The sequence below is a fragment of the Pogonomyrmex barbatus genome, unplaced genomic scaffold (genome assembly GCF_055798465.1).
Source record: "Pogonomyrmex barbatus isolate J1 unplaced genomic scaffold, ASM5579846v1 scaffold1, whole genome shotgun sequence".
NCBI classification, from domain to species: domain Eukaryota; kingdom Metazoa; phylum Arthropoda; class Insecta; order Hymenoptera; family Formicidae; genus Pogonomyrmex; species Pogonomyrmex barbatus.
In genome coordinates, this window is record NW_028297098.1 from 13,831,102 (window position 1) to 13,855,527 (window position 24,426).

The 24,426-nt window shown below is 34.6% G+C and overlaps 3 protein-coding genes across 15 annotated transcripts in view; 2 read left to right on the forward strand and 1 right to left on the reverse strand.

The window, feature by feature from the left end:
* The first annotated feature begins 197 nt into the window (after window positions 1–197).
* Spase25 (Signal peptidase complex subunit Spase25) lies at window positions 198–1,647 on the forward strand. The gene is made up of 3 exons (XM_011646312.2): window positions 198–346; window positions 813–1,117; window positions 1,391–1,647. The coding sequence occupies exons 1-3, from the start codon at window positions 329–331 to the stop codon at window positions 1,632–1,634; spliced, it is 567 nt and encodes a 188-aa protein (XP_011644614.1). The 5' UTR covers window positions 198–328; the 3' UTR covers window positions 1,635–1,647.
* Window positions 1,648–2,798: 1,151 nt separating this feature from the next.
* Naa20A (N-alpha-acetyltransferase 20 A) lies at window positions 2,799–5,786 on the forward strand. Of its 3 annotated transcripts, XR_968340.3 has the most exons (7): window positions 2,805–3,058; window positions 3,156–3,180; window positions 3,522–3,612; window positions 3,702–3,831; window positions 3,908–4,044; window positions 4,113–4,287; window positions 4,944–5,786. XR_968340.3 is itself a non-coding variant. In XM_011646313.3 (6 exons), the coding sequence occupies exons 1-6, from the start codon at window positions 3,006–3,008 to the stop codon at window positions 5,040–5,042; spliced, it is 561 nt and encodes a 186-aa protein (XP_011644615.1). In that variant the 5' UTR covers window positions 2,799–3,005; the 3' UTR covers window positions 5,043–5,786. The 3 variants fall into 3 exon arrangements, 2 of the variants coding, with proteins under 2 accessions (XP_011644615.1, XP_011644616.1); XM_011646313.3 differs by lacking the exon at window positions 4,113–4,287 and having other exon boundaries at window positions 2,799–3,058; window positions 3,908–4,070; XM_011646314.3 differs by lacking the exon at window positions 4,944–5,786 and having other exon boundaries at window positions 4,113–4,320.
* Window positions 4,461–24,426, reverse strand: part of LOC105431858 (uncharacterized protein CG43867) — a 62,715-nt gene continuing 42,749 nt past the window's right edge. For 6 of the 11 annotated variants that reach the window (XM_089080032.1, XM_089080037.1, XM_089080043.1 and 3 more), the window contains exons 3-21: window positions 24,329–24,391; window positions 17,845–18,012; window positions 17,200–17,385; window positions 16,151–16,362; window positions 15,494–15,728; window positions 15,167–15,341; window positions 14,804–15,040; window positions 14,081–14,372; window positions 13,572–13,845; window positions 12,861–13,250; window positions 12,162–12,380; window positions 9,532–9,824; window positions 8,649–8,982; window positions 8,144–8,383; window positions 7,812–7,948; window positions 7,578–7,707; window positions 7,235–7,444; window positions 7,016–7,151; window positions 4,461–6,784 (exon numbers count right to left, since the gene is read on the reverse strand). In XM_089080032.1, coding sequence (XP_088936158.1) covers window positions 6,720–6,784; window positions 7,016–7,151; window positions 7,235–7,444; window positions 7,578–7,707; window positions 7,812–7,948; window positions 8,144–8,383; window positions 8,649–8,982; window positions 9,532–9,824; window positions 12,162–12,380; window positions 12,861–13,250; window positions 13,572–13,845; window positions 14,081–14,372; window positions 14,804–15,040; window positions 15,167–15,341; window positions 15,494–15,728; window positions 16,151–16,362; window positions 17,200–17,385; window positions 17,845–18,012; window positions 24,329–24,391 — 3,996 coding nt within the window. In that variant the 3' untranslated portion in view covers window positions 4,461–6,719. Of the gene's footprint in view, window positions 6,785–6,976; window positions 7,152–7,234; window positions 7,445–7,577; window positions 7,708–7,811; window positions 7,949–8,143; window positions 8,384–8,648; window positions 8,983–9,531; window positions 9,825–12,161; window positions 12,381–12,860; window positions 13,251–13,571; window positions 13,846–14,080; window positions 14,373–14,803; window positions 15,041–15,166; window positions 15,342–15,493; window positions 15,729–16,150; window positions 16,363–17,199; window positions 17,386–17,844; window positions 18,013–24,328; window positions 24,392–24,426 lie in introns of all 11 variants that reach the window. The other 5 variants (XM_089080051.1, XM_089080045.1, XM_089080049.1 and 2 more) reach the window with 5 other exon arrangements.

Consider the following 24,426-nt stretch of genomic DNA (forward strand, 5'->3'; position numbering starts at 1 on the left):
TATAAAATTAGATAGAAAATACAATTGGAAAATGCTATAGAAACAAGTTACGATTTATGAAGCATAAATATTTGATATATATGAAATTATAACACGTCATGTATTTTTTTTATATATCTAGAAAATTTTGAATAAAAGATTGGCTTATTCATATTAGGAGCGGGAACACAGAACACAGCCATTTTGTTTCGCTAATTCCAACTTGAAATCATCAGTAGCGCTGAATATTGTCGCCCTCGTCTTCTTTTCGAAAAGAAAGTTTCGACCCTCTGGTGTATTCGCTGTGTACTTCGGAGAGACGTATACGTGTTTTGAGGTTATAGTCGTAATGGCACCAGAGAATTCCGTATGTTTCTCATTTGTAACTGAAATCATTCTTATTTATCAATTTATCAAATTTATCATTGTTCCGAGATGATACTTTTCGTCGCGTTGAAAATGATTGTCCTATCAAATCGCAATATTTGTTTTGTTGACGATATAAGGACGATCGTTTTGCCACGTATGGCACTCCGAATATTGGGACCGTATTTTAACGAATGTCTACTCTTAACTGCACAATTATTTTTCTTTTGACAACACAGTTTAAATGTGTCATTTGCAATATACATATTTTTTAATTTAAAACGAAATCTAATTTTTTTAAAATATAGAACTGTGAAATATACATATTTTTTTTTAATTAAAAATTCAAATAAGTTGTAAATTTCTTTTATAATTATATGACTTTTTTTAATAATACATCGCAGCTTGTAATTTATATAAAATATTTATTTTTTTACAAATGCATATAATTCATGTTTATTCTGCAGGTCATAAAAATCAATAAGTGGGATGGCTCAGCTGTGAAAAATGCTTTGGATGATGCAGTCAAGGATGTACTTACAAAGAAATATAATTATATGGAAAATTTTAGTCTTCTTGATGGAAGATTGTTTCTCTGTGGGATTGCTGTTACAATAGCCATCATAGCATTGTTGTGCGATTACTTGTATCCATTCCCAGTTTCCAAACCTGTTTTAATAGCCTGTGTCTCCCTGTATTTCCTTTTAATGGGACTCTTGACTTTGTATACAACATACAAAGAGAAAGGCATATTTGTAGTTGCAATTCAAAGGTGAGTTTTATAGTGTGTGATCTATATAGAACTATATAGAACTATATAGAACTAGATCTATATAGAACTTTTATCGTTTATAAGCTTAATTTATTAATATTGTAATATTTTTTTATTTAATGTATTGACTATTGTTTCATTCATTTAAATTCATTTTTTAATATTACAATATTAAGACAATTGTATATTAACATATACAATTGTCAGTATATAGAATGTTTGATAAAAATATAAATATTGTAGAATTATACAAGCTATCTCTCTCATTTTCAGAGACCCAGCAGGCTTTAACCCTGACATGATCTGGGAGGCCAGTTCCTATTTAAAAAAATATGATGATAAATATAATTTGATATTGTCAGTTAGGAGCACATCAAACACAAATGTCCATGAAACAAGTGTGACTAAATCCGTTGCGAATTTCATTGATGTTAACGGTGTGGTGATACCAGAATTGATAGAAGCTGTAGTGACGATCATGCATGACAGCCTAACATTGCAACGCAAAGAAAAGTAGCAGCGTTCCAAAATTTAATCAGCAAAACTTGTTTTTCTGTGTGAATAAGCCTTCTTTTCTATGAAATTTTGTTATTTCACAGTTTTTTGATCGTATTCTAAGATACACGCAGTCCAGTTTCGTGTAGATAACACGTAAAAGTGAGAAACCGAGCATTTTCATCCTCCATGTGTGTATTATAATTATTATATTTAACAGAATCGAAAACAGACATAAATCTTCTTTTTTTTAGACAAAAAAGTTCAATGCATTTATTATTTATCCCTATACTACAAAATGACTAATAATCAAATTATCTAACATATATAATTTTTCGAAATGATCTATGAGATATGTTTTGAGGTAGTTTTCATTTTTTTTCTAACTGTATTCTTATTAACTAATGTGAATTTTTGAGAAGCTTAAAATGTTTCAATTTTCTTGCGCTATTTGCTATGTATAATATATTTTTTATAATAATCTGTAAAAAATCCTGAATGATATTTATATTTATTTCTGTCAATGTTTGTTAATTTTAATATCAATTTAATTTTTTTTTAAGTTTTAAAAGTTAAAAAAAATAAAGAGTAAATTAAATGGATATTAAAATTGATCTGAAATTGATAGAAATAAATATGTGCCATACCAGAGAGAAGCATGAGAGCGATCATCCGGGCCTTTTTCAAGACATGGTTGAACTCGCCGCCACAAAAGTCTATAGTTGAGCCCGTGGAACTATGGCTATGGTCAATGTAACACTACAAATGCTTCGGAGCGTTTGATTGTCCAATCAAAACAAAGAATTTTACTAATGCACCAATCAAAAAATGCTTCAAAGCATTTATAGTAAGCTCTTGACCGTACCCTATAAGTCACACCTATTTTGCGACACTGTTGATAAAATCGTGTCTCGCGAAATAGATGTGGTGCGTATCCGTGCTACATTCATAAATTGGGATGAAAAACGCATGTATAATTGTATATTTATATTTAGATTCGTGTAATTTTTCTCTTTATTAAAGCTTAAAATTACACGAACATAGATATATAAATATATAGATGTAGCACGTAGTTACTTCGCTATAAGTTCAACTTGGTCGTATTTTTCAGCGTATCTTTGCTAGGCTGTATTCATCGAAAATCGATGGAGAGAGGGTAAAATCTAGCTTTGCTTCGCTGCATGAAAAAGCAGCTTTAGGCTTCTCTTTGGCCATACTGTACACACCGCTTGAATAGCTGGTGTAGATATAAATAGAAAGTACTATACGAAAATATTATTTTGTATTGAAGACGATCGTTCTGGACGATTTCGTTCATTTTGAATGAAATTAGGCACTTAATTATAATTAAGTGAACAAATTAAGCTCGTGTTTTTTATAATTTTTTTTGAAAATGACAACACTCAGGCCTTTCACTTGCAACGACTTGTTTAAGTTCAACAATGTGTAAGTAATTTTTAAACAAGTTTTCTTTTCCTAACCTAAAATTCAATCAAATGCTAATTATACAATTTATTATTATGATTATATTTGTCATTTTTAGGAATCTCGACCCGCTCACAGAAACAGTATCCTTTATTTTACTTTATTGAAAATTGATAATAATTCATTATTGGCAAATTTTTTGTCGTTAATCTATTAAATTATTATGATAAAGAATTTGGTAATGTGAAAATTTTAAAGTTTTAAAATTTAAAGATAATGAATCCCAGGAAAGGATTATTTATTACTTCAAAGTCATTTTATTTGTAATATGTAATTTTATCTAAATTCATTCATAATAAAGTTTTCATTCCAAAAATGTTACTATTGTCTGCTAAAAAATATTTTCATGTTATGAATTATATTTTGTCCAAATAATTTGAAATATTTCAATGTATGTTCCTTGATTTTTCATATTTCTACCTAGTATGGACTTTCATTTTATATGCATTACCTCTCACACTGGCCAGAATATATTCAAGTGGCAGAATCTCCAAGCGGTGAAATTATGGGTTACAGTAAGTTTATTTTCAATATATTTTTACGAGTCAAATTTAAGATTTTGATATTTAAAATTAATGTTGCTATTATTTGAAATTCATCCAAGTCATGGGGAAAGCTGAAGGTCATGGAGAGAATTGGCATGGTCATGTAACAGCTCTCACAGTTTCCCCTGATTATAGGAGATTGGGTCTCGCTGCAATGTTAATGAAATATCTTGAGGATGTATCAGAAAAGTAAATTATAACTTACTAGTTAACAAACACAGTTTATCTCAATACTTTTTATTACATACATTTTTATTTAAATCAGGAAACAAGCATATTTTGTGGATCTCTTTGTTAGAGTGAGCAACAAGGTGGCTATTACAATGTATCAACAATTGGGATACATTGTATATAGAACAGTATTGGAATATTACAATGGGGATCCAGACGAAGATGCATATGGTAGAAGAATCTCTAAGAAATCTGAAGTAAATTTTTGTGCATCAAACATAACATCTTTTTATTTTTAGATATGAGGAAAGCCTTGTCGAAAGATGTAAAAAAGAAATCTATGATTCCATTAACACATCCTGTGAGACCAGAGGAGGTAGACTGAAAGTGTTGAAATTCACTTGACAATGACAAAAATGAAGAGTGAATTAGACACAAATTACTTGTACAAATTATCATGAAATCAATGATGACGTAAGAAATATATCTCGTATTAAAAATTTATAATGGCTCTCATAATGATCTTCTATGTATATTGTAATAATTATCGGATGTCTTTTTATGCTCGTGCTTTTTATCAATGTACTTATAATCTTTTAAGTAAGAGATAAAAGATGATTCGACAATCTCTATTGATGTCTGTAAAATTGTATTAATGTGCAGTTTATTTGTTCTTCTGTACAATAGTACACAATGTTTTCCACATGTTCTCACTCGTACCTCTCTTTTTTTCACACGAATAAATAATAAATATAAATGTAGGATGTGAGATATAGGCTCGGTATGCGATCCAGATAGAGCTCGACTGTGTAAATCACTAGCTACCTATTTTGATTCTACTAACTTTTTAGAAACGCAAGTTTGTCTCATGATATTTACACGAATGAATAAGTAATACGTGTACGAGTCCTTCGACTATGTCATGATACACGGGTGCTAATCACCCACGCGATAGTAATTCGATATCGCTTCGATACATTATATAAAAAATTAAGGACAAAATGTCATTCTTGCATATCTTTGTACTGCTCTCAATAGTCTGAGGTTCGAGTTATTCGTACAAACATTCACAATATGCTAAATGAAGCTGAGTATATGCACGCCTTAGTTCCCGTCTACGTTTTTTTCAGGAGATCGCAAAGACGTCTGAGATTTTTCACGAAACATTTTCCGGACATCTTGCGGAGATTCTTCGAAAATTGAATCCGATCCGAATTGAATCCAATTGAAAAATTGAAATCCGTTATCTGGTTCATCTTATTCGTTCGGGCACGAAGTAATCTCGAAACTTACAAAATGTAGAAGTCTTGTACGTATTGCACGTAAGCCCTACTTTCAGCTCATAATTTGTAACCGCTAGAAGGAAGACGTTTACTAGTTATGTAGGACACGTCGAACGCGAGTACAAAACTTCTCTCTCTCTCTCTCTCTTCCATTCTCACCTTCTATGTATGTATACAGACAATTCTAATCGTTACGTATGTTTTAATACATAGTGTTGCACACGTACGTGTTGCGCAGGAACGCATTGTTAATTGTCAAGTAGTAAATCACGTTCCCAATTACATCTATTTGGTCGTGTTCTGTAAACAAAGAAAAAAAACCACGTAATCGTGTATGCCTTAAATAAATATCAGATACGAGACTAGTTATCAAAATTATGTAATGAGTATATCGGATTTTTCTTTGCTGATCGATGTATTCACTAGCATATAAGAAGCAAATCCAAACAACTTATTTATCTAAAAAACATCTTCAAGAAGTTTTTAAAATATTATAATATCTATAAGACATCTCAAAATGTCAACATTTTCTGACAAAGAAACGGGCATTCGACGATAAGAAGAAAGTAGTCAGTCTCTTTTTTTCCCAATGAATGAAATGTAAAATAATCCATTTGTTATATCAATTCACTATTCTAAAATATATTATGTGACTGTTAAAATAAAATTAAATCTTCCTTTCTCTCTTAATTTTAAGATTTCTTTTTTGCTCAATCTATCACAAAAAATCGAATCTAATTTCGAATAAATTCAAATATACAATTTTAAATATTTAAATTCTCACACGCATAGCTATAATCTTTAATAATAAAGTTAAATCTTTAATATTTTATTTAATTTCAAATAAATCTAAATCCGTAACAAAAATAAATTTATTTTTATAAAATAAATGTATATAAGTAAAATTGATGATTTGTCTAGTAAAAGTAGACATACAACAAAATTGTTAGATAAAATTAGATAAGACTGATAATATGACATAGCGATAACATTCATATAGGATATATTAGAGGTATTCCGTTCGTTAAAATTGGGGAAGAACGCATCGCTGTGAGATATATTCCTAAACATTGAATAACTGATATATAATATATACACGATACGGTATGAATGCATCACTATTACGCAATATTTTACGCGTCTTTTTATCATTTTTATGTTTTTAATTTGATATATAAATACGTAGCAAAAGTCTCAGCATGTGATACTTAGCTGCGGGATGAAACTATTCGATGTGTAATCGCGCATACTAATTAGGCAGTGTTACAGATCGATTCGATTCGATTTCAACTGCTATCTAAACCTCCAGCACGATCCTTCGTAGTTAGCTTTTATACTTATTGTTAAATATTTACACAGACATGTTCTTACAAGCATCGATACTATTTATACATGCACATATGATATAAACGTAAACATGATTCAAACTTGACTGCGCGTTTTGTAGAAAAAAAAAAAATGATGCACCGCACGTCAATGTATGATAGTAATACTGCACTTTTTACGCTGCCTTTATATATAATACAACCGACAAAAAAAAAGTATGCATCGCAATTAGATCTCCACATGTATCGATATATTCCCATTGTCTTTTCAAAAATTAATATGACCAGGTTTTTTTCATTAAGGTCTTTGGTGATCCGGCGTCGACTTCAATATATCAGGTTGAGTTGGAAGACAGCTTGAACCTGCAAAAATAAAATTTATTAGGCTTGATTCCCGCAAAACTTTATTTTTAGTTTTTAACTTATTATTAAAAATTAATTCTGGAAAATCAACTATCACTTATCATTCATAATTAAAAAAATCGCTACTACTTGAGAACTTGTTCTATTTATCAATTTTCAAGACAATCTCATATAATTATAATTTTGTAATACGTTTAGTGTCAAGAAAACAGAATCCTCTTTCTCACTGACCAGTCGCAGGTCTCAAAGTGGATTTGATGGACCGATGTGATCCATTGCGTGTTAGAGTATTCATTTGTGGAGTACCAGGTAATGCATGGCCCAGCGCATTCATATAGTCAGCAATCAATAAAGTTATTTCCAAAATCTGAAAATATTATGTCGATGTGTGGATAAAATTAATATTTTTCTAAATCATTAGCTTCCCATAACATTTACAATTATACGCACTTTGGGTTTAGAAAGCGCAAACAACAATTTCTGTTCAGCTGCACCTTCATCTGGACAAGCAACGAGCATAAAATCATCGAGACATCCACCGAACGTTACTATATTCGCATAATTATAACGGCACATAACAGCCATCGTTTGCAATTCGAGCAACGTTACACTGTCCTCAGAAACCGCTATCCAAACTGTCACGGGATCGGCTTGCTTTAACTAAAAAAATAATTTTAGAATAAAGTCACACGCATATATAATATCATCAAAAAATATCATAATTTGTTATTAGGACCTATTAATACGATCTTATATTTGTAATTATAAAATATTTATAATAACATCATTATACTTTTGCTTGGTACAGGGTAGCTCCGAAAAAAGCCCACTTTCTAGTGCATGTGAGATATATGCGAACGCAATCCAATATGCTACGTCCTTTCAAAGCGATCCACTTTTCCTGCAGCTTCTCCTGTAATTCTCTGACGGATTCAAAATAATTTATTAGAAAAAAAACGGGAAATATTTTAATATAATATTTAAATAAATCTTTTATTAATATTGAATTGAGTTATTAAACATTTACCTCAATTGATCGGTGGTAATATTAGTTCGATAGCGTATTGGATAAAATTTGTCTAAAGCTTGGAGTACAAGATGGTGTGGATTATTTCCAGGACCGCTGCCACGTGCTTTATCATTGTTATATTCTCCAAAATCAATCTGTAAAATAATTAAATAATAAAAAATAAATTAATTACATTACCCTTTACAATAATTAATATCACAAAATAAACACATTTATATATTATATATTTACAATATATATTGTAAATATACAAATATGTATTGTATATACAATATATATATATATATATATATATAATTATATTTAAAATATATTAAAGTAGATTGTACCTGTGCCATCAATGACGCTAGTTCGAAAGCGAGTTCGCGGGTTGAAGGAAATTTTCCTTGCACAACTTGCTGATTCACTTGGTAACATAACAGAAGCCTCTCTTTGTCCGTTTCCATTTTAGCAGCTTGCCGCCAGTAGCAACGGGATTTGTACGTCAATTGTATCACTCTAGTATTTTCGAATTTTCCCGAGCCTTTCTCTCGTAATGCCGTCTCCCATTTCGAGATAATATCACATAGCTATGAAGCAAAATTTGTACTAAGTCTTAAAGATTGAAATAAGATGAAAAGTTCATTCTAAAAATCTTTAATTTTATAAGTTTTATTTTATTTAGAGACACAGTATAAATCCAATTTTATTAATCCAACCAACATAATGTTTCAATTATTTTCTTGATAATCTAATTTCCTTATAATTTATTCTTTTATATATAAATAATCTTGAGTGATATGAATGACTTCAACAGGCAGCATGATAGGATGAATTTTTTCAATTTTCACAAACCTTCGCTTCTGGATCGATAAAATGCTCGAGATCCTTTTCGATCGGGTCATCGCTAAACAGCGTGAAGCCAGATTGATGAACATCCCTGCAGCCGATCTCTTGATTCAGGGTGTTCAGAAATTCCTCTATCGTAGTACTACCATCAAAACTTACGACTTGATACGTGCCATTCAGGAAGTGGACTGGTATAGCATGCGGCAACGAATGGTGATACGGATTCTTCATTAATATCGACAATACTTCCATCCTCGATGGCTTCACTTCTCTACTACCATTTTGTAATGTTCTCTCCAAAGCTCTCTCACAATAAGCCGCATACTTGCCGCATTCCGTTCTGATGTAATACAACATAACGTAATGTGATGCAAAATAAATTAATAATGATAAAACTTAAGATTAAATTTATCATTGCAGAAAAAGTTTTATTATAATTTTTTTTTAAAGTAATATCAGTAGTGCATGTAAATTTCTAAAAAGTTCTAAAAATGTTGAGATAACTAGAGTTCGTATTTTATAAAATTTATATTTACGGGAAAAGAAAATGTATGTATCAGATTTTTATGAAAAATGAAGCATCTAAAAATCTACAAAAATATACTGAAATTCATGAATCTTGCAAGCCCATTTCACAAAAGCTTTAATATTTTTATTAAATAAAAAAAATTTTCTACCTTAAAAGTTTCAAAAATTGATTTAAGATTTTTTATATATTTATCTGATATAATAAGTCAGAATAATGAATAAATAATTGTCAGAAGTCGCTCTCCTTCTTAAAGGAGAGACTCCTCTTCTTATTTTCCTCTGTGATGAATGATTCAAGAAAGACTTTCTTCATATTTTTCTCTGCAATGATCCTTGCACTTGAAACCACTCTCTCACTCACTTGCTGTCAGCGTTTCTCTGCAGGTGCAGTTTCAGGTACCATAGTAGCCGATTGTTCTTGGGCAAGAAGAGGGAAACGGCGAGCGCCAGGAGCTGCCATCCCTGGATAAGCACATACTGTGCGGGATTAGTTTTGCAGTCCAAGATAGTTGAGGTCGAATGGCCCTGCGTGAGCGGAGGACTGTGAGAAGTCGAGGCCGTTGATTGCGCGTCCGCATTTTCACCGCTGCCATTTGCCGCGGGACTTTGCGTATCGCAGGTGAAGAGCGATTGCGTGGCGCAGAGGAGGAGCTGCTGCAATGGTATGCTGGCATACTACTGCATCCCGGTATACATATACTCAACCAATCCTAGCATATTACTTCTGGGTCGTCAAAGGATAAACGCGGCACATTTCACGAGCGACAAAATGATCCCGACATTTTTATTGCCATTTCTCTTGTCTCTTTAATTATTTACTCTTTTTCATTATTTTCTTGATCTATCATTTTGCAAATGGATATTCATTCTCTATATGTATGCATAGATATTGCGTTTTGCATCGTGAATGTATACATATATCTTGCGAAAAATCAGCGAATTAAAAAAAAAAAAAAAAAAAAAAAAATAACAGAATTATTAATTCTGCCAAATCGAATTTCTGTTTTTTCGAGAAAAAGCGAGAATTAGTTTTTTAGAACTTCTGTCTTCCATTGTACTCCTTTTATTCTTATAATATTAGTGTTACTTATATAACAAGTGATTCAACAGATAATCTTCATGATTTAATTAAATATCCGGTGCAATGTACTATGATAATTTATTTTAAGAATTTGAAAAAATTGATTTATATATAATTTTCTCAAATTCCTAAGATCAATCTTTTCCATTTATTTTGTGATATAACAATACAATTTAAGTGCACAATGTGCAATGTAAAGACAATTACAAAGTTTCTTATTAAATAAAATTGATGTTTGATATTATTATTTCTTCTTAAGTAAAACTGAAAAAATAAAATATTGTAAAAATTGAAAAGTAAAATAAAAAAGCAAAAAACTCTTGAGATCACTTCCTGACTTCGAAAATTAGAAATTCGCAATTTTGGAGAATAAGTTTTAATTAATTTTCTTTAATTAACTGATTTTTCACATGACATGTGGATCTTTATGTCTCATTAAAAATTTGCACTAAAAAATATATTTGACTTGAATCTACAAAATATATTAATCGTATTTCGATAGTAGTTAGTTAGTAGATAAGCACGAGAAATCGAAATTTCAACGCACAATTCTACGTGTTAATTGAATAAAAACGCGTACTCGATATAAACCCTCAAAATCGCATGAAAATTAAAATGTGTGAATGAGAAAAGCTCTTAGGCTCTTAAGCCGCGTGAATCTACCGTACCAACTGTAAAGCATTACGTTTACGTTCGTTGACGTTACATGAGACGAGTGACGTTCTCTTTCTCCACAAGTTTTACGTCTAGCAATGCAAAACATATTCATGTACTCAGTTTCCTTTTTTTTTCAATAAAGTTGAAAGGAAAGTAGATAGGAGAGGAAAAAAAAAAAGGATATCAAAAAGGAAGGAAAGGGAATAGAAGCAATATATACTTCGAAAGTTGTCTATGAAACATCCGAAAGATGTCTCACAGATTTAAATCATTTTCTAGACATCTTTCAACATCTTCGTGACATTTTTAGACGTTTGTATTGTCTGGGAAGATGTATGTAGGATTATAAATTTTATTATAATCTATTCCGGTAATAAAAATCTAAATCTCTAAGCAGCATTCAAACAGAGAATATCCAAGTAACTATGAATTGCAGCTATTATAAAAAAAAGGAACTCGTGTGAAAAATTAGAAAAAAAAAAAGAATTTAAAAATGTTTCTTTCTGTGTGTGTCCTCATGTACACCAACATACCATTCTGCAAGTGTGTGTGCGTGACGCGGAACGTATTTTGACGGATCTCATTCAAAAAATGTTACATCTTTGTACATTAGGTTTAATAAACATGATCGATAGACATTCATGTGTGTCAATTATAATATTATCATAATCGTCGAAATATGTTCGGCTCACATGATAGGCGTTAGGGTAATTTGATCGGGTATGATGTATAAATATTAAAGTATATGATAAAAAGTAAATGAAACTTAACACCCTCGTGATGCCTAACAGAATTGTAAAATGCATGCGATTGAAATAGTGAGAATCTAAAAGACAGCACACTTAAAGCGGCAAATAAGAATTAAATGTGTGAATGATTGTTAAAACTAAAACAGTAGTTGAACTTGGTCAAGTATTATAGCGGCGATAAGCGGCGTATTTTTTGTCGTTAAGTATTATTAAAGTGCTATTTTTAGTTGGACCACTCCGTTAAACCACTACTCAGTATCTACGCCCGGGAGAAATTATGTCTTGTAATACTTGACTAAGCATACCTAGTGTACCATTTTCCGCATTGAAAGAAATATAGTCGAATGATTGAGACTGAAAAAGTTCAATGATGCGATATGAAATACAGATGAGATCCATTCGAGTTTGAAAAAAAGAACGGACAATCGATGAGTATCGCTTTAACTTCAAAAATGGTACAGGATGGTTGAATGTCGTTTTTGTTAAACAATAAGCAGGACTTACAACGCGCGCAGTACCCAGTGACACAAGTCTGGCGGCCTTTTTTACCTGTACGCCCAAACGGTGTTGCGTGTGACGACTTGTCTGCTTTACCAATGCGCATATAAATTCAGACTGAAGTTCAGGTTGGTCTAAGCATTGTTGTAATGCATTTTGTGCTAGAACCACATGGTAGTCGATACCTGCTTGTTCTACTGCCACCGACATAAACAGCTGACAGGCCTGTAGACGTGTAAGACGTGTAAGATTATTCTAGTGATCAAGTTTGTTCCTTTTAACCTTTTGTTTTATATATACGTATACATTTTTTTACATTTAAGATTAAGTAAATTCAAGTACATTTAGAGAAAAAAGAAAAAAGTGTAGAAAATATAGCTAGAAGAATTCATTTAGAATAGAATATTATTAATTGTTAAAATAGTTACTTTTCAATCATATAAAAATTAAATAGAAATTCTTTATAAATTTCAAAAAGTTTTATGTTTAAAATAAAACAAATATATCTATATTAAAAAAAAAAAAAAAAGACAGAAAAGAGGAAAATATATAAAAATCACAAAAGCTCTGAAAGCATCGCAAGATTTAATATGATAGAACATTCGAAATAATTAAAAACTTTGTTATTTATGCAAAAACAAGTATCAGAAATTTAACGCAAATCGCAAATAAATCGCGAAAGAATCGATAAGGGATCGTGTCAACCTTGAAGAGTTTTATGGCTTCGGTTTGCAGAGATTCAGAAGTCAAGCTTGTCAGCGGGCTCGTAATGCTTTCTTTCGTGTGTAGCAGCAAGGGATGCCGCCATAGCACACAGCTGGGATCACCGTCAGTTTCCATCAGTCTCTGCACCAGTTGCTCGTACTGCGTACCCGCACTTGGTCCACCGCCCGATACTACTGTCAGATGGTAGAGCCAATTGTCTTTATCCTGTTTATGCGGCATCAATAAATAAGTTGGACCTTGATGCGTCGGAAAGATGCCAATTGTTCTCTCGTGTGGGCATTCAGCATCTCTCTCTTCGCTATCACTATCCGAAACATGTTCCACTTCTTCCACTCGAGCATCTCTCATATTGATTTGGCCGATAGGATTCTAATAGTGATTCGAAAGATAAATCAAATATATTTTATAATGAGTACAAAATAATGAGTACTTAGTGAAATGTTTAAAAATCATGTAATTGTTCAATAAATAAATTTGTTAAAATATAAATAAAATATAAATTTGGACAAGAAACAATCAATGAATAATTTTAAATTTACATACAATAATAAATTTGATAATAATTCGATTAATTAAATCATTATAAATTACATACATATTATTAATTTGAATTGATAACAAAATTCATTAAGAACTGTTGTATCTTGAAACATATTTGATGTTGTATGATTATATACTTTTTATACTCACCGTATCACTGGGACACTTAAAGTAAAGGAACATCTTGCCGATAAGCACGCACCAACATTTTTTTGCGTGGCCGTTCTTCACTTTTGTCAACCAACCCTGTATCGTCGGCTTATTATCTTCCCTACTGAGCAAGAGTTTTGTCGCGTTTCTCCTCTGCACGTTTTGCAGTACTCTTATCCAATCTTCCATTGTGGCAATGCAATCCGCGGTCAAGTAATAAGTTTTTTTATCTGTCGCTATTTCAAAAGTGGCAGCTCCTTCAGCTCTGTTAATCCTAGAAAACACACAAAAAATATATAATAGCGAATTTGAAATAAATAAAAATTAAATGTAATAAAATATAACGATTAATATTAAAATATCAAGAAAAACTTTTTCTTAAATTTTTGAGATTTTTTTATATTGCGTTCTTTATGTTGTGTATTTTCATTCATAAAATTTCTTCTCTCAATAATCTGAATCAATTTCAGATTATCTTTAGTATTCCAAGTTTAAAGTATTTTGCTTACCTGCATACTTCATCCAAGATTATTTGGCCTTGAGGTTTCCGGTTGACATCGTTTTGACTCTTCCAATATGTTAATACACCATTTTTCAGCACAAACCATCGTTTCCGCCAAGTTTTTAACTTGCCGCCTAATTTCGCTAGATGACCCGTTTTTTCCAGCGATTCTTGTCTCTTTGGACTTTCGCCAGAAACACGCATTAGTAGACTAGGCATGCTAGATTCTAGAGATGTTGAACTTAGTGCATCAGGAGGTATTGCATAATCCTCGGATAATCCTGACTCAAGAGATGTATCTGCAAATCAAATGAATTTAAAGTTGTTGGATGTCGGATTTTGTATTTAAATTTCAATAAATTCGCCTTTTTGGATTAATGATTTATCTTTCTTTGCGTTTTTTTTATTTTTCTATCGATCTCTTTTTTTTTCTCAGTCGTGAAATATAGAAATAATTACGATTACAATTAAGTAATGTAATATATTATAAACAGACAATTGTATATAATTAAATTGTAATTATTATATTTATAGCAATAACAATATTAATAATTATTATTTATCATTTTTTTTTGTTTGAAAGATAAACATAATTATTTGAAAAATAGTATAATTGTTAGAAACTTTTAGTTACTACATGAGCGTAATAAAAATTTCATAGAATGTTAAATGCTATCTCAAATTTTATTACAAAATAGATAAAAAGGAATATTATGTTAACTAAACTCACCACGTTTTACGCTTTTACTAGGAGACCCGCTAGAGCTTCTTTTCGCGGGACTAAGGCTACTAGTTGTTTTGATACTTTTTGAGGGACTGCTTCCGCTACCAAGCGAGGAATCCGTATTGTCAGATGAGCTATTAGTAATTCTAGTATTAGTTTCGGTTTGATTCGGATGTTCCTCGCCATCCGAACTGTCATCAGAACTATCACCGAAAGGTATAGATCTAATTTGACTAGCACGTCCTGAAAAATCGATGAAGATAAATATCGTAAAATTATACATACTATTACAAAAGTGATAATTATTATCTTTTATTTTTACTTTTTGCGTATTTTCATAATTAATTTTTTCATATTATTATTATTTACCTTTAACAGTGGCGTATACTGGAACAGAAATATCGCAGTATCCTTGAGAATTGTGTGCTGTCAAGTTATGTCCCGTAGCTTGAGAATGTTTCGACGAACTCGTCGTTGTAGTCATCGTGGAAGGTGCAGATTCCTCGTTTGTCGGTGGACCAATACCAAGCCCACCGTCTGCTACCTGTAAATGACCTCGAAGCTATTAATATTTCAGAAATTAATGAAGAATATAAAAAAAAAAAACGTATATTATTTTGAAATTTGATTAATGTGTCAGTGCAATTTTTTTATTTGTATACGTTTTCAGAGAATCGAGACTAACGTTGTCGTTACCTGATATATTTTCGCCTCCCAGCTGGGAAACCTGTGCAACGGCGGGGTTGGCGGGCGAGGTCCTTGTCCGCTTCCCTGCAACCAGTTCATACCCTCCCGGCTGGGTGTATATATCTCGGCATAATCGTGCACCGCTTCCGAGCTTCCGCTGTCTCTGCTCGCCTCCGAGACACCGGATATATTTGGCAGCATCACCAGATTCTCCACCGCCGCGGCTAGTTCCTCGGATAGTAAACTAAGAGAGGATAAAGAGAAGCGGCAAGTATAAAGCACAGAATCAATTCAATTATCTTTTGTATGGAATGTTGCGTATGTGCGTGTACGTCTTTAAATTCCGTTACTATTCATAAATTTTATTCAAAATCTTATGAGATATCATGCTACATTGTGTTAATGTAATAAATATAATAAATCAAATGTATACGTAATAATAAAAAATGTAATAAGGGAGAGGGACGACGGATCCCCTCAGGAAGTCCCAGGACGTTACAGGGTACCACATTTCGAAAACTCGGGCGCCGCTATCACGTCGTGAGGCCTCCCAAGGAGAATCGAGATACGAGTGCCGAATGCATTTAGTGTGTCCGTTAAAGTAGCGGGGAGAGTGTTTAGTCTCGTAAGAACGCGATCCCGAGGGCAATCGCGCGGAAGTTTTACCTTGAATCCATATTGGTGGTCGCGATTCCACGTTGGATAGTGCCGCAAGCGGACAAATGTCTCCGGTGCTTTGTGCTCGTTTGCGGTTCCGCCACGATATTCTGCACGCACTCCGGTGCCGTCTGCGGAGTACCCTCCAAACTCTCCGATCGTCTGCGATCGATACGTAGAGTGGGATCTACTTCCAGGGATAAAGATGCCCTCGTCGGTGCCTAAATTTACAAAATTTCTCATTAATGTATGAGAGACGAAAAAATTAACCGGGATTCGTTTCTTCATTTATTATCCGCGACATTTAGTCTGCATGACTACGATGATTCCTCTCCGTTAATTGTTTATTATGTATGTTTCCAATTTTTAACTATTTGAGAATTACTCACAGCTTATATGGCTATTCATTTTTCCCGCAAAATTCTAATTAATTTCTTACATGTGTAGGAATTAGATTATTCCAGGAATTAGCAAAATTAAGAGCCGACTCGGAAGAACTTGAACTCGAGAGTTTTTATTGAGAAAAGAGCTATTTTCAAGTTGCTATATCTCGAAAACGAAACATCACATTGAAACGAACCAAAGTGCATTCTAAAACTAAAAATTAATACTTTAGCGTGCCATTAGTAAAATTTAGAAAAAAAATTTCATACTGGAACTACATTATGAAAACTCTGAAAATTATTGTTTTTAACAATAATTTTCTCGTTATGCCATATTTTTCAAAAATATGATGTGATTGCTAAATTTGGACAATGAATTCGTGTTCAGCAAGCAAAAATACATCGGAAATGATTATTCGCATTTGTGTTACAAAAAAAAAGATAAAATTTTGTGGAATAGTAATTAATCTCTAATCCTGTCTAATTGATCTTATAATTCTATATTTCCTATAATTATATTTGTCAAACTTTCATTAATGCTTCATTAATGCTATAAAATTGATCAAATAATTTTTTGTCGAAAACATTTAATAAATATCTTCCAAAAGTAATATTTCTAAAAGTTAATCCTAATATTTAAAAAATGCTAGTTACAAACTATTCTAAGAAACTTACGGGAGGTTTGAGTCCGATATTGGTTATATGATTGCGCAACAATTCGAGTTGCTGGTTACACTTGTTGTTTTGTTCTCTCAGATGTTGATTCTGTTGTTCCAGTTCCCTCAACTTATTAGTAACCCATTCCTTTATCCGCGCTGCTTTCGCTTCCACTTGCCTGGCGTCTTGCAACCGTAATTGCCTCTGTAAACGAACGATGACTGATTGATAACACGATAGTGCGATCCCACCCATTCGAATAATCATCAAATATATCAAGAGATAATTTCAAGCTCTAAGAAATCGCGGATATAGCACGAATTGCGATTCGAACAAATCGCGTAAAAAAAAAACGATAGACGTAATATTTTTATTAAATATAAATTGATATCATTATTAAATAAATATTCAAATCGTTATTTAATAAGTAACACAATTATTTTATATATGTATATATATATATATATATCTTTTTATTGATTTATTTAAAATTGCTCTTCAAACTTAGTTGGAGTTCCCCGATAATTATAATAGAGAAAACTTTTTTTTTTATCTCGGCGAGATAATTTACGACAATTTGTATGCCAAGATATTGTTCCAAGATGCGCTTCTCGACGCTATTAAATACTTTTCTGACTAGCTACTAGTAGAACTACATTTTACCTGTTCCTCGACTTGAGTTTCTAACTTCGAGATGCAGGCACAATGAACCTCCTCGATCTTGTCATTCTGCGTACCGGAGGTCGACGGCAGCGAATGCGGCGGAGAACCAACGCCGGATGTACTGAGGCAGTACTCACCCTTCACTAGCCGCTCCTCCATCATCCGTACCTGAAATGGACAGAGGGTGAGCGAGCGTTCGATGCTTTATATTAATGTTACACTTCCCGAAGGCGTCGAATTCACCTTACAAACCCGAACAATACCGACGACGTTATCTAGATTTAATCGCCAGTGAATCACCTGTTACTTCCACGAACTCTTTGATCAATTCAAAATCGCTCTTTCTTTAAAAATAAAAATTTCAAGAAGAGATCAAAGAGATTAATTATCGCTGACGGAAAACTCATTGTAAATTTTATTCAGAAAATTTGACTAAGGTAAATTCGTTTGAAATTAAATAAATGGAGAATAAAGGTTTATTATCTCTTTGCATTTTTAAAACTTAATTTCTGAAAAGTTTTTTATTTTCAATATTTAGTCTCTAGTCTAGTTTATTTTAGTCTAGCTTTAGTCTAGTTTATTTTAATTTTATTATTAGGTAAAAATTGTTATGTCGTTATATAAGAAAAATGCGCTTATATATAAATAAATATTTGTAAATATATTTTTGAATATTTTGCTTTACATTTTTGGATTGAAATAATTTATATAATAATTTACCTAAGAAATTATTTATGATTCACGTATATTTCCTAGAGTGCTGTCAAGTAATCTCCAAGAGCATCCAATTTCGCTAATAGAATAAGTACCTTTATCGCTAATAAAAACCGTATCGTATCAAATGATTGATGAAGAACTTTTACTTTGCAAATAATCCACGAATCATCAAAGTCACTAAATGCTTATCGGAAGGTCTTATTCAATCATAAAAGTATCATTGTTTGAAACGAATAATCGTGAACTAAAGATACAAATTATCGAAGAAAGAACCTGACAGTTTGTAAATAATCGCTGCCAAAAGACATTAAATAATTAGAAGTACGATAAATTAGAGGTATGACAGATTAGTTAGATGATATTAGAAATATGATAGATAAAATAATCGCAAATCGAGAGAAGCATCGGATACAATCATCGGAGCGTATTGATTAATCGCGTACTCAAATAGCTACCGAGGAAATTTGGGTGACTGCAAATAATCGAGAACCGATAACACTAAAAGAAGAATATTCGAGTACGTTGAAGCGTAATACTTCGGACTTCGAGGATCGGAAGGCTCATCACGCTCACGATTAGCAGCAACGAGCGTGTCTCGATCTCTCTGCGAAAAATGCGGATCGAATTCGCGCGAGTGCGTACGCGGCGTCACATTGCGTTTGCGTGCGTTACGTTGCGTCGCGTCGCGTCGCTTGGGGGGAGAGAGAGAGAGAGAGAGAGAGAGAGAGAGAGAGAGAGAGAGGAGGGGGAGAGGGAAGAGAAAAACAGAGAACTTTGTGCACCACACGCCGGGGAGAACCCTTCCCACACCATACGTACCGTACATCCGTGTGGCGTTTACACACGGTACGCGGTAACGCGGCAGAGCAGCTGTCAAAAATCGATATCGCCTTAACGGCTCGACGGATATGTACGGTAAACGCCGCGAACGGGCGAGAGCGAGCGAACGTCCACGGCGACTAGTCGAAAGGGGACTCGAGAGAAAATCAATACGGGGAAATCCTCTCTCTCGCCAAATGTTTTCCCGGCGTGTGCCTCGTCGCCGTCGCCGTCGTCATCGTCGTCGTCGTCGTCGTCGTCGTCGTCGTCGTCGTCGTCGTCGTCGTCGTCGTCGTCGTCGTCGTCGTCGTCGTCGTCGTCGTCGTCGTCGTCGTCGTCGTCGTCGTGCATGTGCTACCCTTACTTATATCGATCTTTCTCTATCTCCCTTGCAAATCCCGGGCACTCCGAAAGTCCCGTGACCGTCGAGTTTCCGTTTTCCTCTCGCTGTCGTCGCGTCGTCTTTGCATCGCGGCGTTCACCGGCGGAAGAGAATTCGACTTCTTCTATCTTCGAGACGCGAGAAGATCTCCCGGTTCGTTCGAGCCGCGTTTTCTGCGCTTTCCTCACTCTCTTTCTCACAAAGTGCAACGCATGCGGGGATTTAACGCTCCACGGAGAATTCGGAGCCGTCTTCGCGTCGATAAAAAGATTGAGGGGGATTATCGTCTATTCCCCGAGTTACCAAGTTTTATTATAAAACTTTTTGAAGCTTATAAAAATTGGGAAAAGTAATACTTTTAATTCAATACCTCGATATCGCATTTTCAACAGTATTACGTTCACTTTACGTAATTCTATATATAGAACCTTGCGTTCTGCGTGATGGATTCGAGAACCTGCATCATTTGAATTTTATAAAGAGCGAATTATCCCCAAAGCGGATTAGGTAACTTAATTTCCGGCCTTTTTACGAAATATAATTATTACACGTCAATTACAAACAATTTATATTACAATCAATGTAATTTGTATTACAATCAATTTTATCTATATTTTAAAAAGCCGGTAATGAAACAGAGTTAATACCATAAAGAAATTTCGCGTTGGGGATGTTGCGTGAATTTTATTCGCGAACGATTCACGCTGCGTGAATTTTATTCGCGAACGATTTTCGCTGCCGTCGTAAAAAATCTTACCCCTATTAAACGCTTCCATGGCAGGCGATTTTTTAACCACTAGCTGCTCTCTTACTCCAGCGGACTTGTCGGGAAATATTCATCCACGGAACGGTTCTCCGTTGAGAGGATTCTGCCGGTGGCACGGAGCGATGCCTCAAATAAGAACAAGAAAAACGAAACGGCGAATCTCGCGGACGAGCGCACGTGCGGAGAGCGAAGCTTCTTGTCCGCTCGCCGGTGAAGATCGCGCAGAACTGAAGCGAAACGGACGAGCGTACACCAAAGTACATAAACTACGGGGGTTTTCTAGAGGCGGTGAGTCACGTTGGCTCGTGGCCAATGAGAGAATTTGTGGATGCTACTCGTATGCACGGACTCGGGACGCGCAACCACCGTGGGGTCAAGCCGATGACCCTGAGGCGAAGCGAGCGAAGCTCCCCTGCGAGCGTTTCTCGCGATGCGACGCGACAAACCGATCGGAAAAAAGGGGGGGGGGCTGCCACCGAAGATGCGAGAAGTCAGCTCAGAGCCAGGAGTGAATTAGCTCCATGTGAGGCAGAATGTTCAGCAGAAATCAGACGCGTGATCCCAATTTTGTGGAAGATATTTAACGCGATCTCTCCCCCCCTCCCCCCACCCGTCCGCAATTCGTCCAAAATTTCAAGGACACTTGGCTGTTTTAGAAAAATCAAATTATGAAAGATGAAGACTTGGAACAGACTTAAATCGCGAATGTTCCTCTCGTTCCGTTTCTCGGGACTGTCTTAAAATTTATCGATCTACTCCACTTCCCGCTAACGGGATACGTTAGCGCAGGCTTAAAGGAAGAAGATTCGAAGGACGATTGAAATGATACGTGCGTTTTGACGATTGAGCTCTGAGAGAGAGAGAGAGAGAGAGAGAGTCAGTCAGGTTTGAGCATCTCTCGTTTAATCTTTCTCGATCCATAATACTGCTTTCAAGTTTTATTGATTATGAAAAGCGCTTAAAGGCGCTTACGACGAAAAATATATATAGCTTTTTTAGTGCACGCCGACGCGACGTCTAGTGATAAAACCATTGACCCACTAATCTATTAAAAGATACCTATGATTCATATGTTATAATAAAATTATTCGTGCATTCTGAGATTGCAGATTTTATAAAATATACTATAATATGTACATACACTATATTTTATGTGTCGATCAAAACATCTATTTGACAAATATTGATTCGCTGTGCCACGTAATTTCCCATGAAATATGTATGAACATGTGCATTAAGACCATCTGCTATTAGTATAATATCAGGGCAAAAATATTCTATGATTCGGGGAAAAAGTTGTCGCGACCTAACAAAGAAGTTTCTTCAATTTTTCGATACAAAAGACTGCAGTTACATGCACTTTTCCAACTTTATTGCAACATATAAATTCCAAACCAAATTATAATCAATTTTAATTTTCATTAAATAAATTTGTTCATTTATTCCTTTAAATAAACACTAAACAAAATAAAATATATTGAAACACAAAAAGAATATTTGATGCTTTTGATCGATAAGTATTATTGTACCAGAAAGAAGTTATTTTTCTTTGATAAACTCAACAGTCTCACAAAAAGGGCTCAACGTCGTGCAGGATGCGGGGAGAGACGAGGATTCTCGTTTTATTTAATGCGCGGATGTTGGCGGGAAGTGAGGATTACTCATACACTGGCCGTAAGCCAATTTTACACGAGACGCGACTCATTAAGTCGCTGTCGCAACCGGTACGTCGCATTTAAGCGCCGCTCGTTGTTCGCCTCTCACGATACCCATGATACAGCGTGATAAACTTGTCGTCCCTTGCTTCGATATTACTATATATTTTTGACTATTAAATGTTAAAGCATCAAAAAAATGAGACGATAAAATACGACAGTCATCTAAATTAGTTCTGTTTAAATTACTCCTGTTATTAAATATATTACTACTCTTTTATTTTTATTATTAATATTTTCCATGAAAAAATTTCGCTTTAATTTTTCCGTTAATTAAAAGTACAATTTTTTAGAAAAAGCTTACACGAACAATTAACAATAGTCTCTCACCAATAAACACAGAGATCTTTCTCTAATGCGTTTGCATCTAACATGATAAAATTTTCAAATCCTAGGTATAATTTTGATAATGATGAATTTTGCGACTGACGGAAATTAAACGCTACATTAATCGCTTTTCTTTTATTGCCAATAATAATCGTGTAAATCAGTGTCATATAAAAATATATATATAATTTAACTACCTCTGTAGTATAAAAATCTAAATTGAACAAGATTGTATATAAATTTGTTGCAAAAGAAAATTTCATCTGAAGTAATTATCAAGTGAAAATAGAAACAATACTACTCTTGCGTACAAGATCCAAGTCCCTCTCGTATTAATCCCTTCAATGTCAACCACCGAATGAAATTTCAGCCAATATTCGACGCCGCAGGAGGATATCTTCGGGTCGCGTGCGCAAAGGTGCATCTCGCGTCGATCGTCGCGAGTCCATCGTGAATAAACAAATAGCAATAATGTTCGCGCGATTCAGTCAAGATCGTCGGGAGATCGTCACGTCGGTTTTTCATTCCTCGAGCGTCGCTGATGCGTTCGTTACCTTTCATCAATGTCACCTGATGCGAGCCATAGTTCCCCTCAGACACGGGAGCGAAGACTTGGGACGACGACTCGACGACCTCGACCTTCGATCGTGGAAGCGCGTGACGAATCGACGTGTTGGCTTTCGAAGAGAATCAGCGATCGTTTCCGATCGGACGAGGATCAGTGCGGAATCGCCGCGCGCGATGCACCGTCGCGGATGCACGTGGTTTTCGCGAGGGCGAATCTCGGGGTCATAACAAAACGACGACCTCGCCGGCCGGTCGCACGGCCATCTTGCTACTCCTATCATTCTTCCCTCTTCCCTCGCCCTTTCCCTCTTTCCCTCCGCCGCGTCTCTCTTTTGCGCTTTCACCCTTTCGCCTCCCACACCTCTGGACGTGGTACCGACGGATACCGACGCATCTGCGTCAGTTAATCGATATCTCGCCCTCTTCGCAACAATATCGGTAACAAAGCTACCCCGCTTATCCATTTTCACGCGAGACTTTAATTCAAGGGGTGAGAAAAATCAAGTTTGTTAAGAGGGCACGAAGGACTCATTTTTCGTTTTAGCTCTCGCTAAAAATTAAAAAATTACACGTGACTTCAGAAATCTACATTAATCTAAATATTGTTACGCATTTGTTGTGCTAATACGTTTTTAAAAAAATGAATATATTCATCTTCAATGGAGTCGCGAAAATCTGGCAACCCGCCGTTGCCTCCGGCTGGTAAATCGAATTCGTAGGGGGTGTACCATTCACGGAGGGGTGTTTTGGTGTCCGTCGGTAAAATCAGATATACGAGGATAAGAAATACGTGGGGGTCGTAGAAATGGGATCGACTCGTCGTCGGTAAAAGAACCCCGTGCCAATGTACGGTATAGAACGGTACAGAACGAAAACAATTCTGAAGAGAGAAAGGGTGGATAAGACAGAATCATTCCAGAATCCGTCCGCGGGATTTGTCACGTATCATTGCCAACTTCACCTAGATGGGATGGAGATTAGCTCGCAAGGAAGCTGTGCAAGGACATTTTGACAGCCTAATTTAATATACGATTTAAAAAAAAAAAAAAACAAAATGTCAAGTGTTAGATGTGAACGAAATAAATCGCGCGATTGTCCCTTTGGCATTTACATTATTACATTATTTGTTTCGTGGATGTTGTATATGAATGCACTTTCAACCTAAAGAAAAATATCAATATGTTCACTCACCTTGTCTTCAGCTTCATCCGCCCTGCCCTCCGCCTCTAATACCCGCTGCTCGAGCTCCGAGAGCTGAAACAAAAAGCAGGATCGTTTTAGCGATACGT

Bases quoted from the DNA above. Each gene is read 5' to 3' on its own strand.
- Spase25 (XM_011646312.2), top strand. The intron at 1,118-1,390 runs GTGAGTTTTATA...TCTCATTTTCAG, and splicing joins TTTGTAGTTGCAATTCAAAG to AGACCCAGCAGGCTTTAACC.
- Naa20A (XM_011646313.3), top strand. From the start codon at position 3,006: ATGACAACACTCAGGCCTTTCACTTGCAACGACTTGTTTAAGTTCAAC. The intron at 3,613-3,701 runs GTAAGTTTATTT...AATTCATCCAAG, and splicing joins CGGTGAAATTATGGGTTACA to TCATGGGGAAAGCTGAAGGT. The intron at 4,071-4,943 runs GTAAATTTTTGT...CGTTTTTTTCAG, and splicing joins GAATCTCTAAGAAATCTGAA to GAGATCGCAAAGACGTCTGA.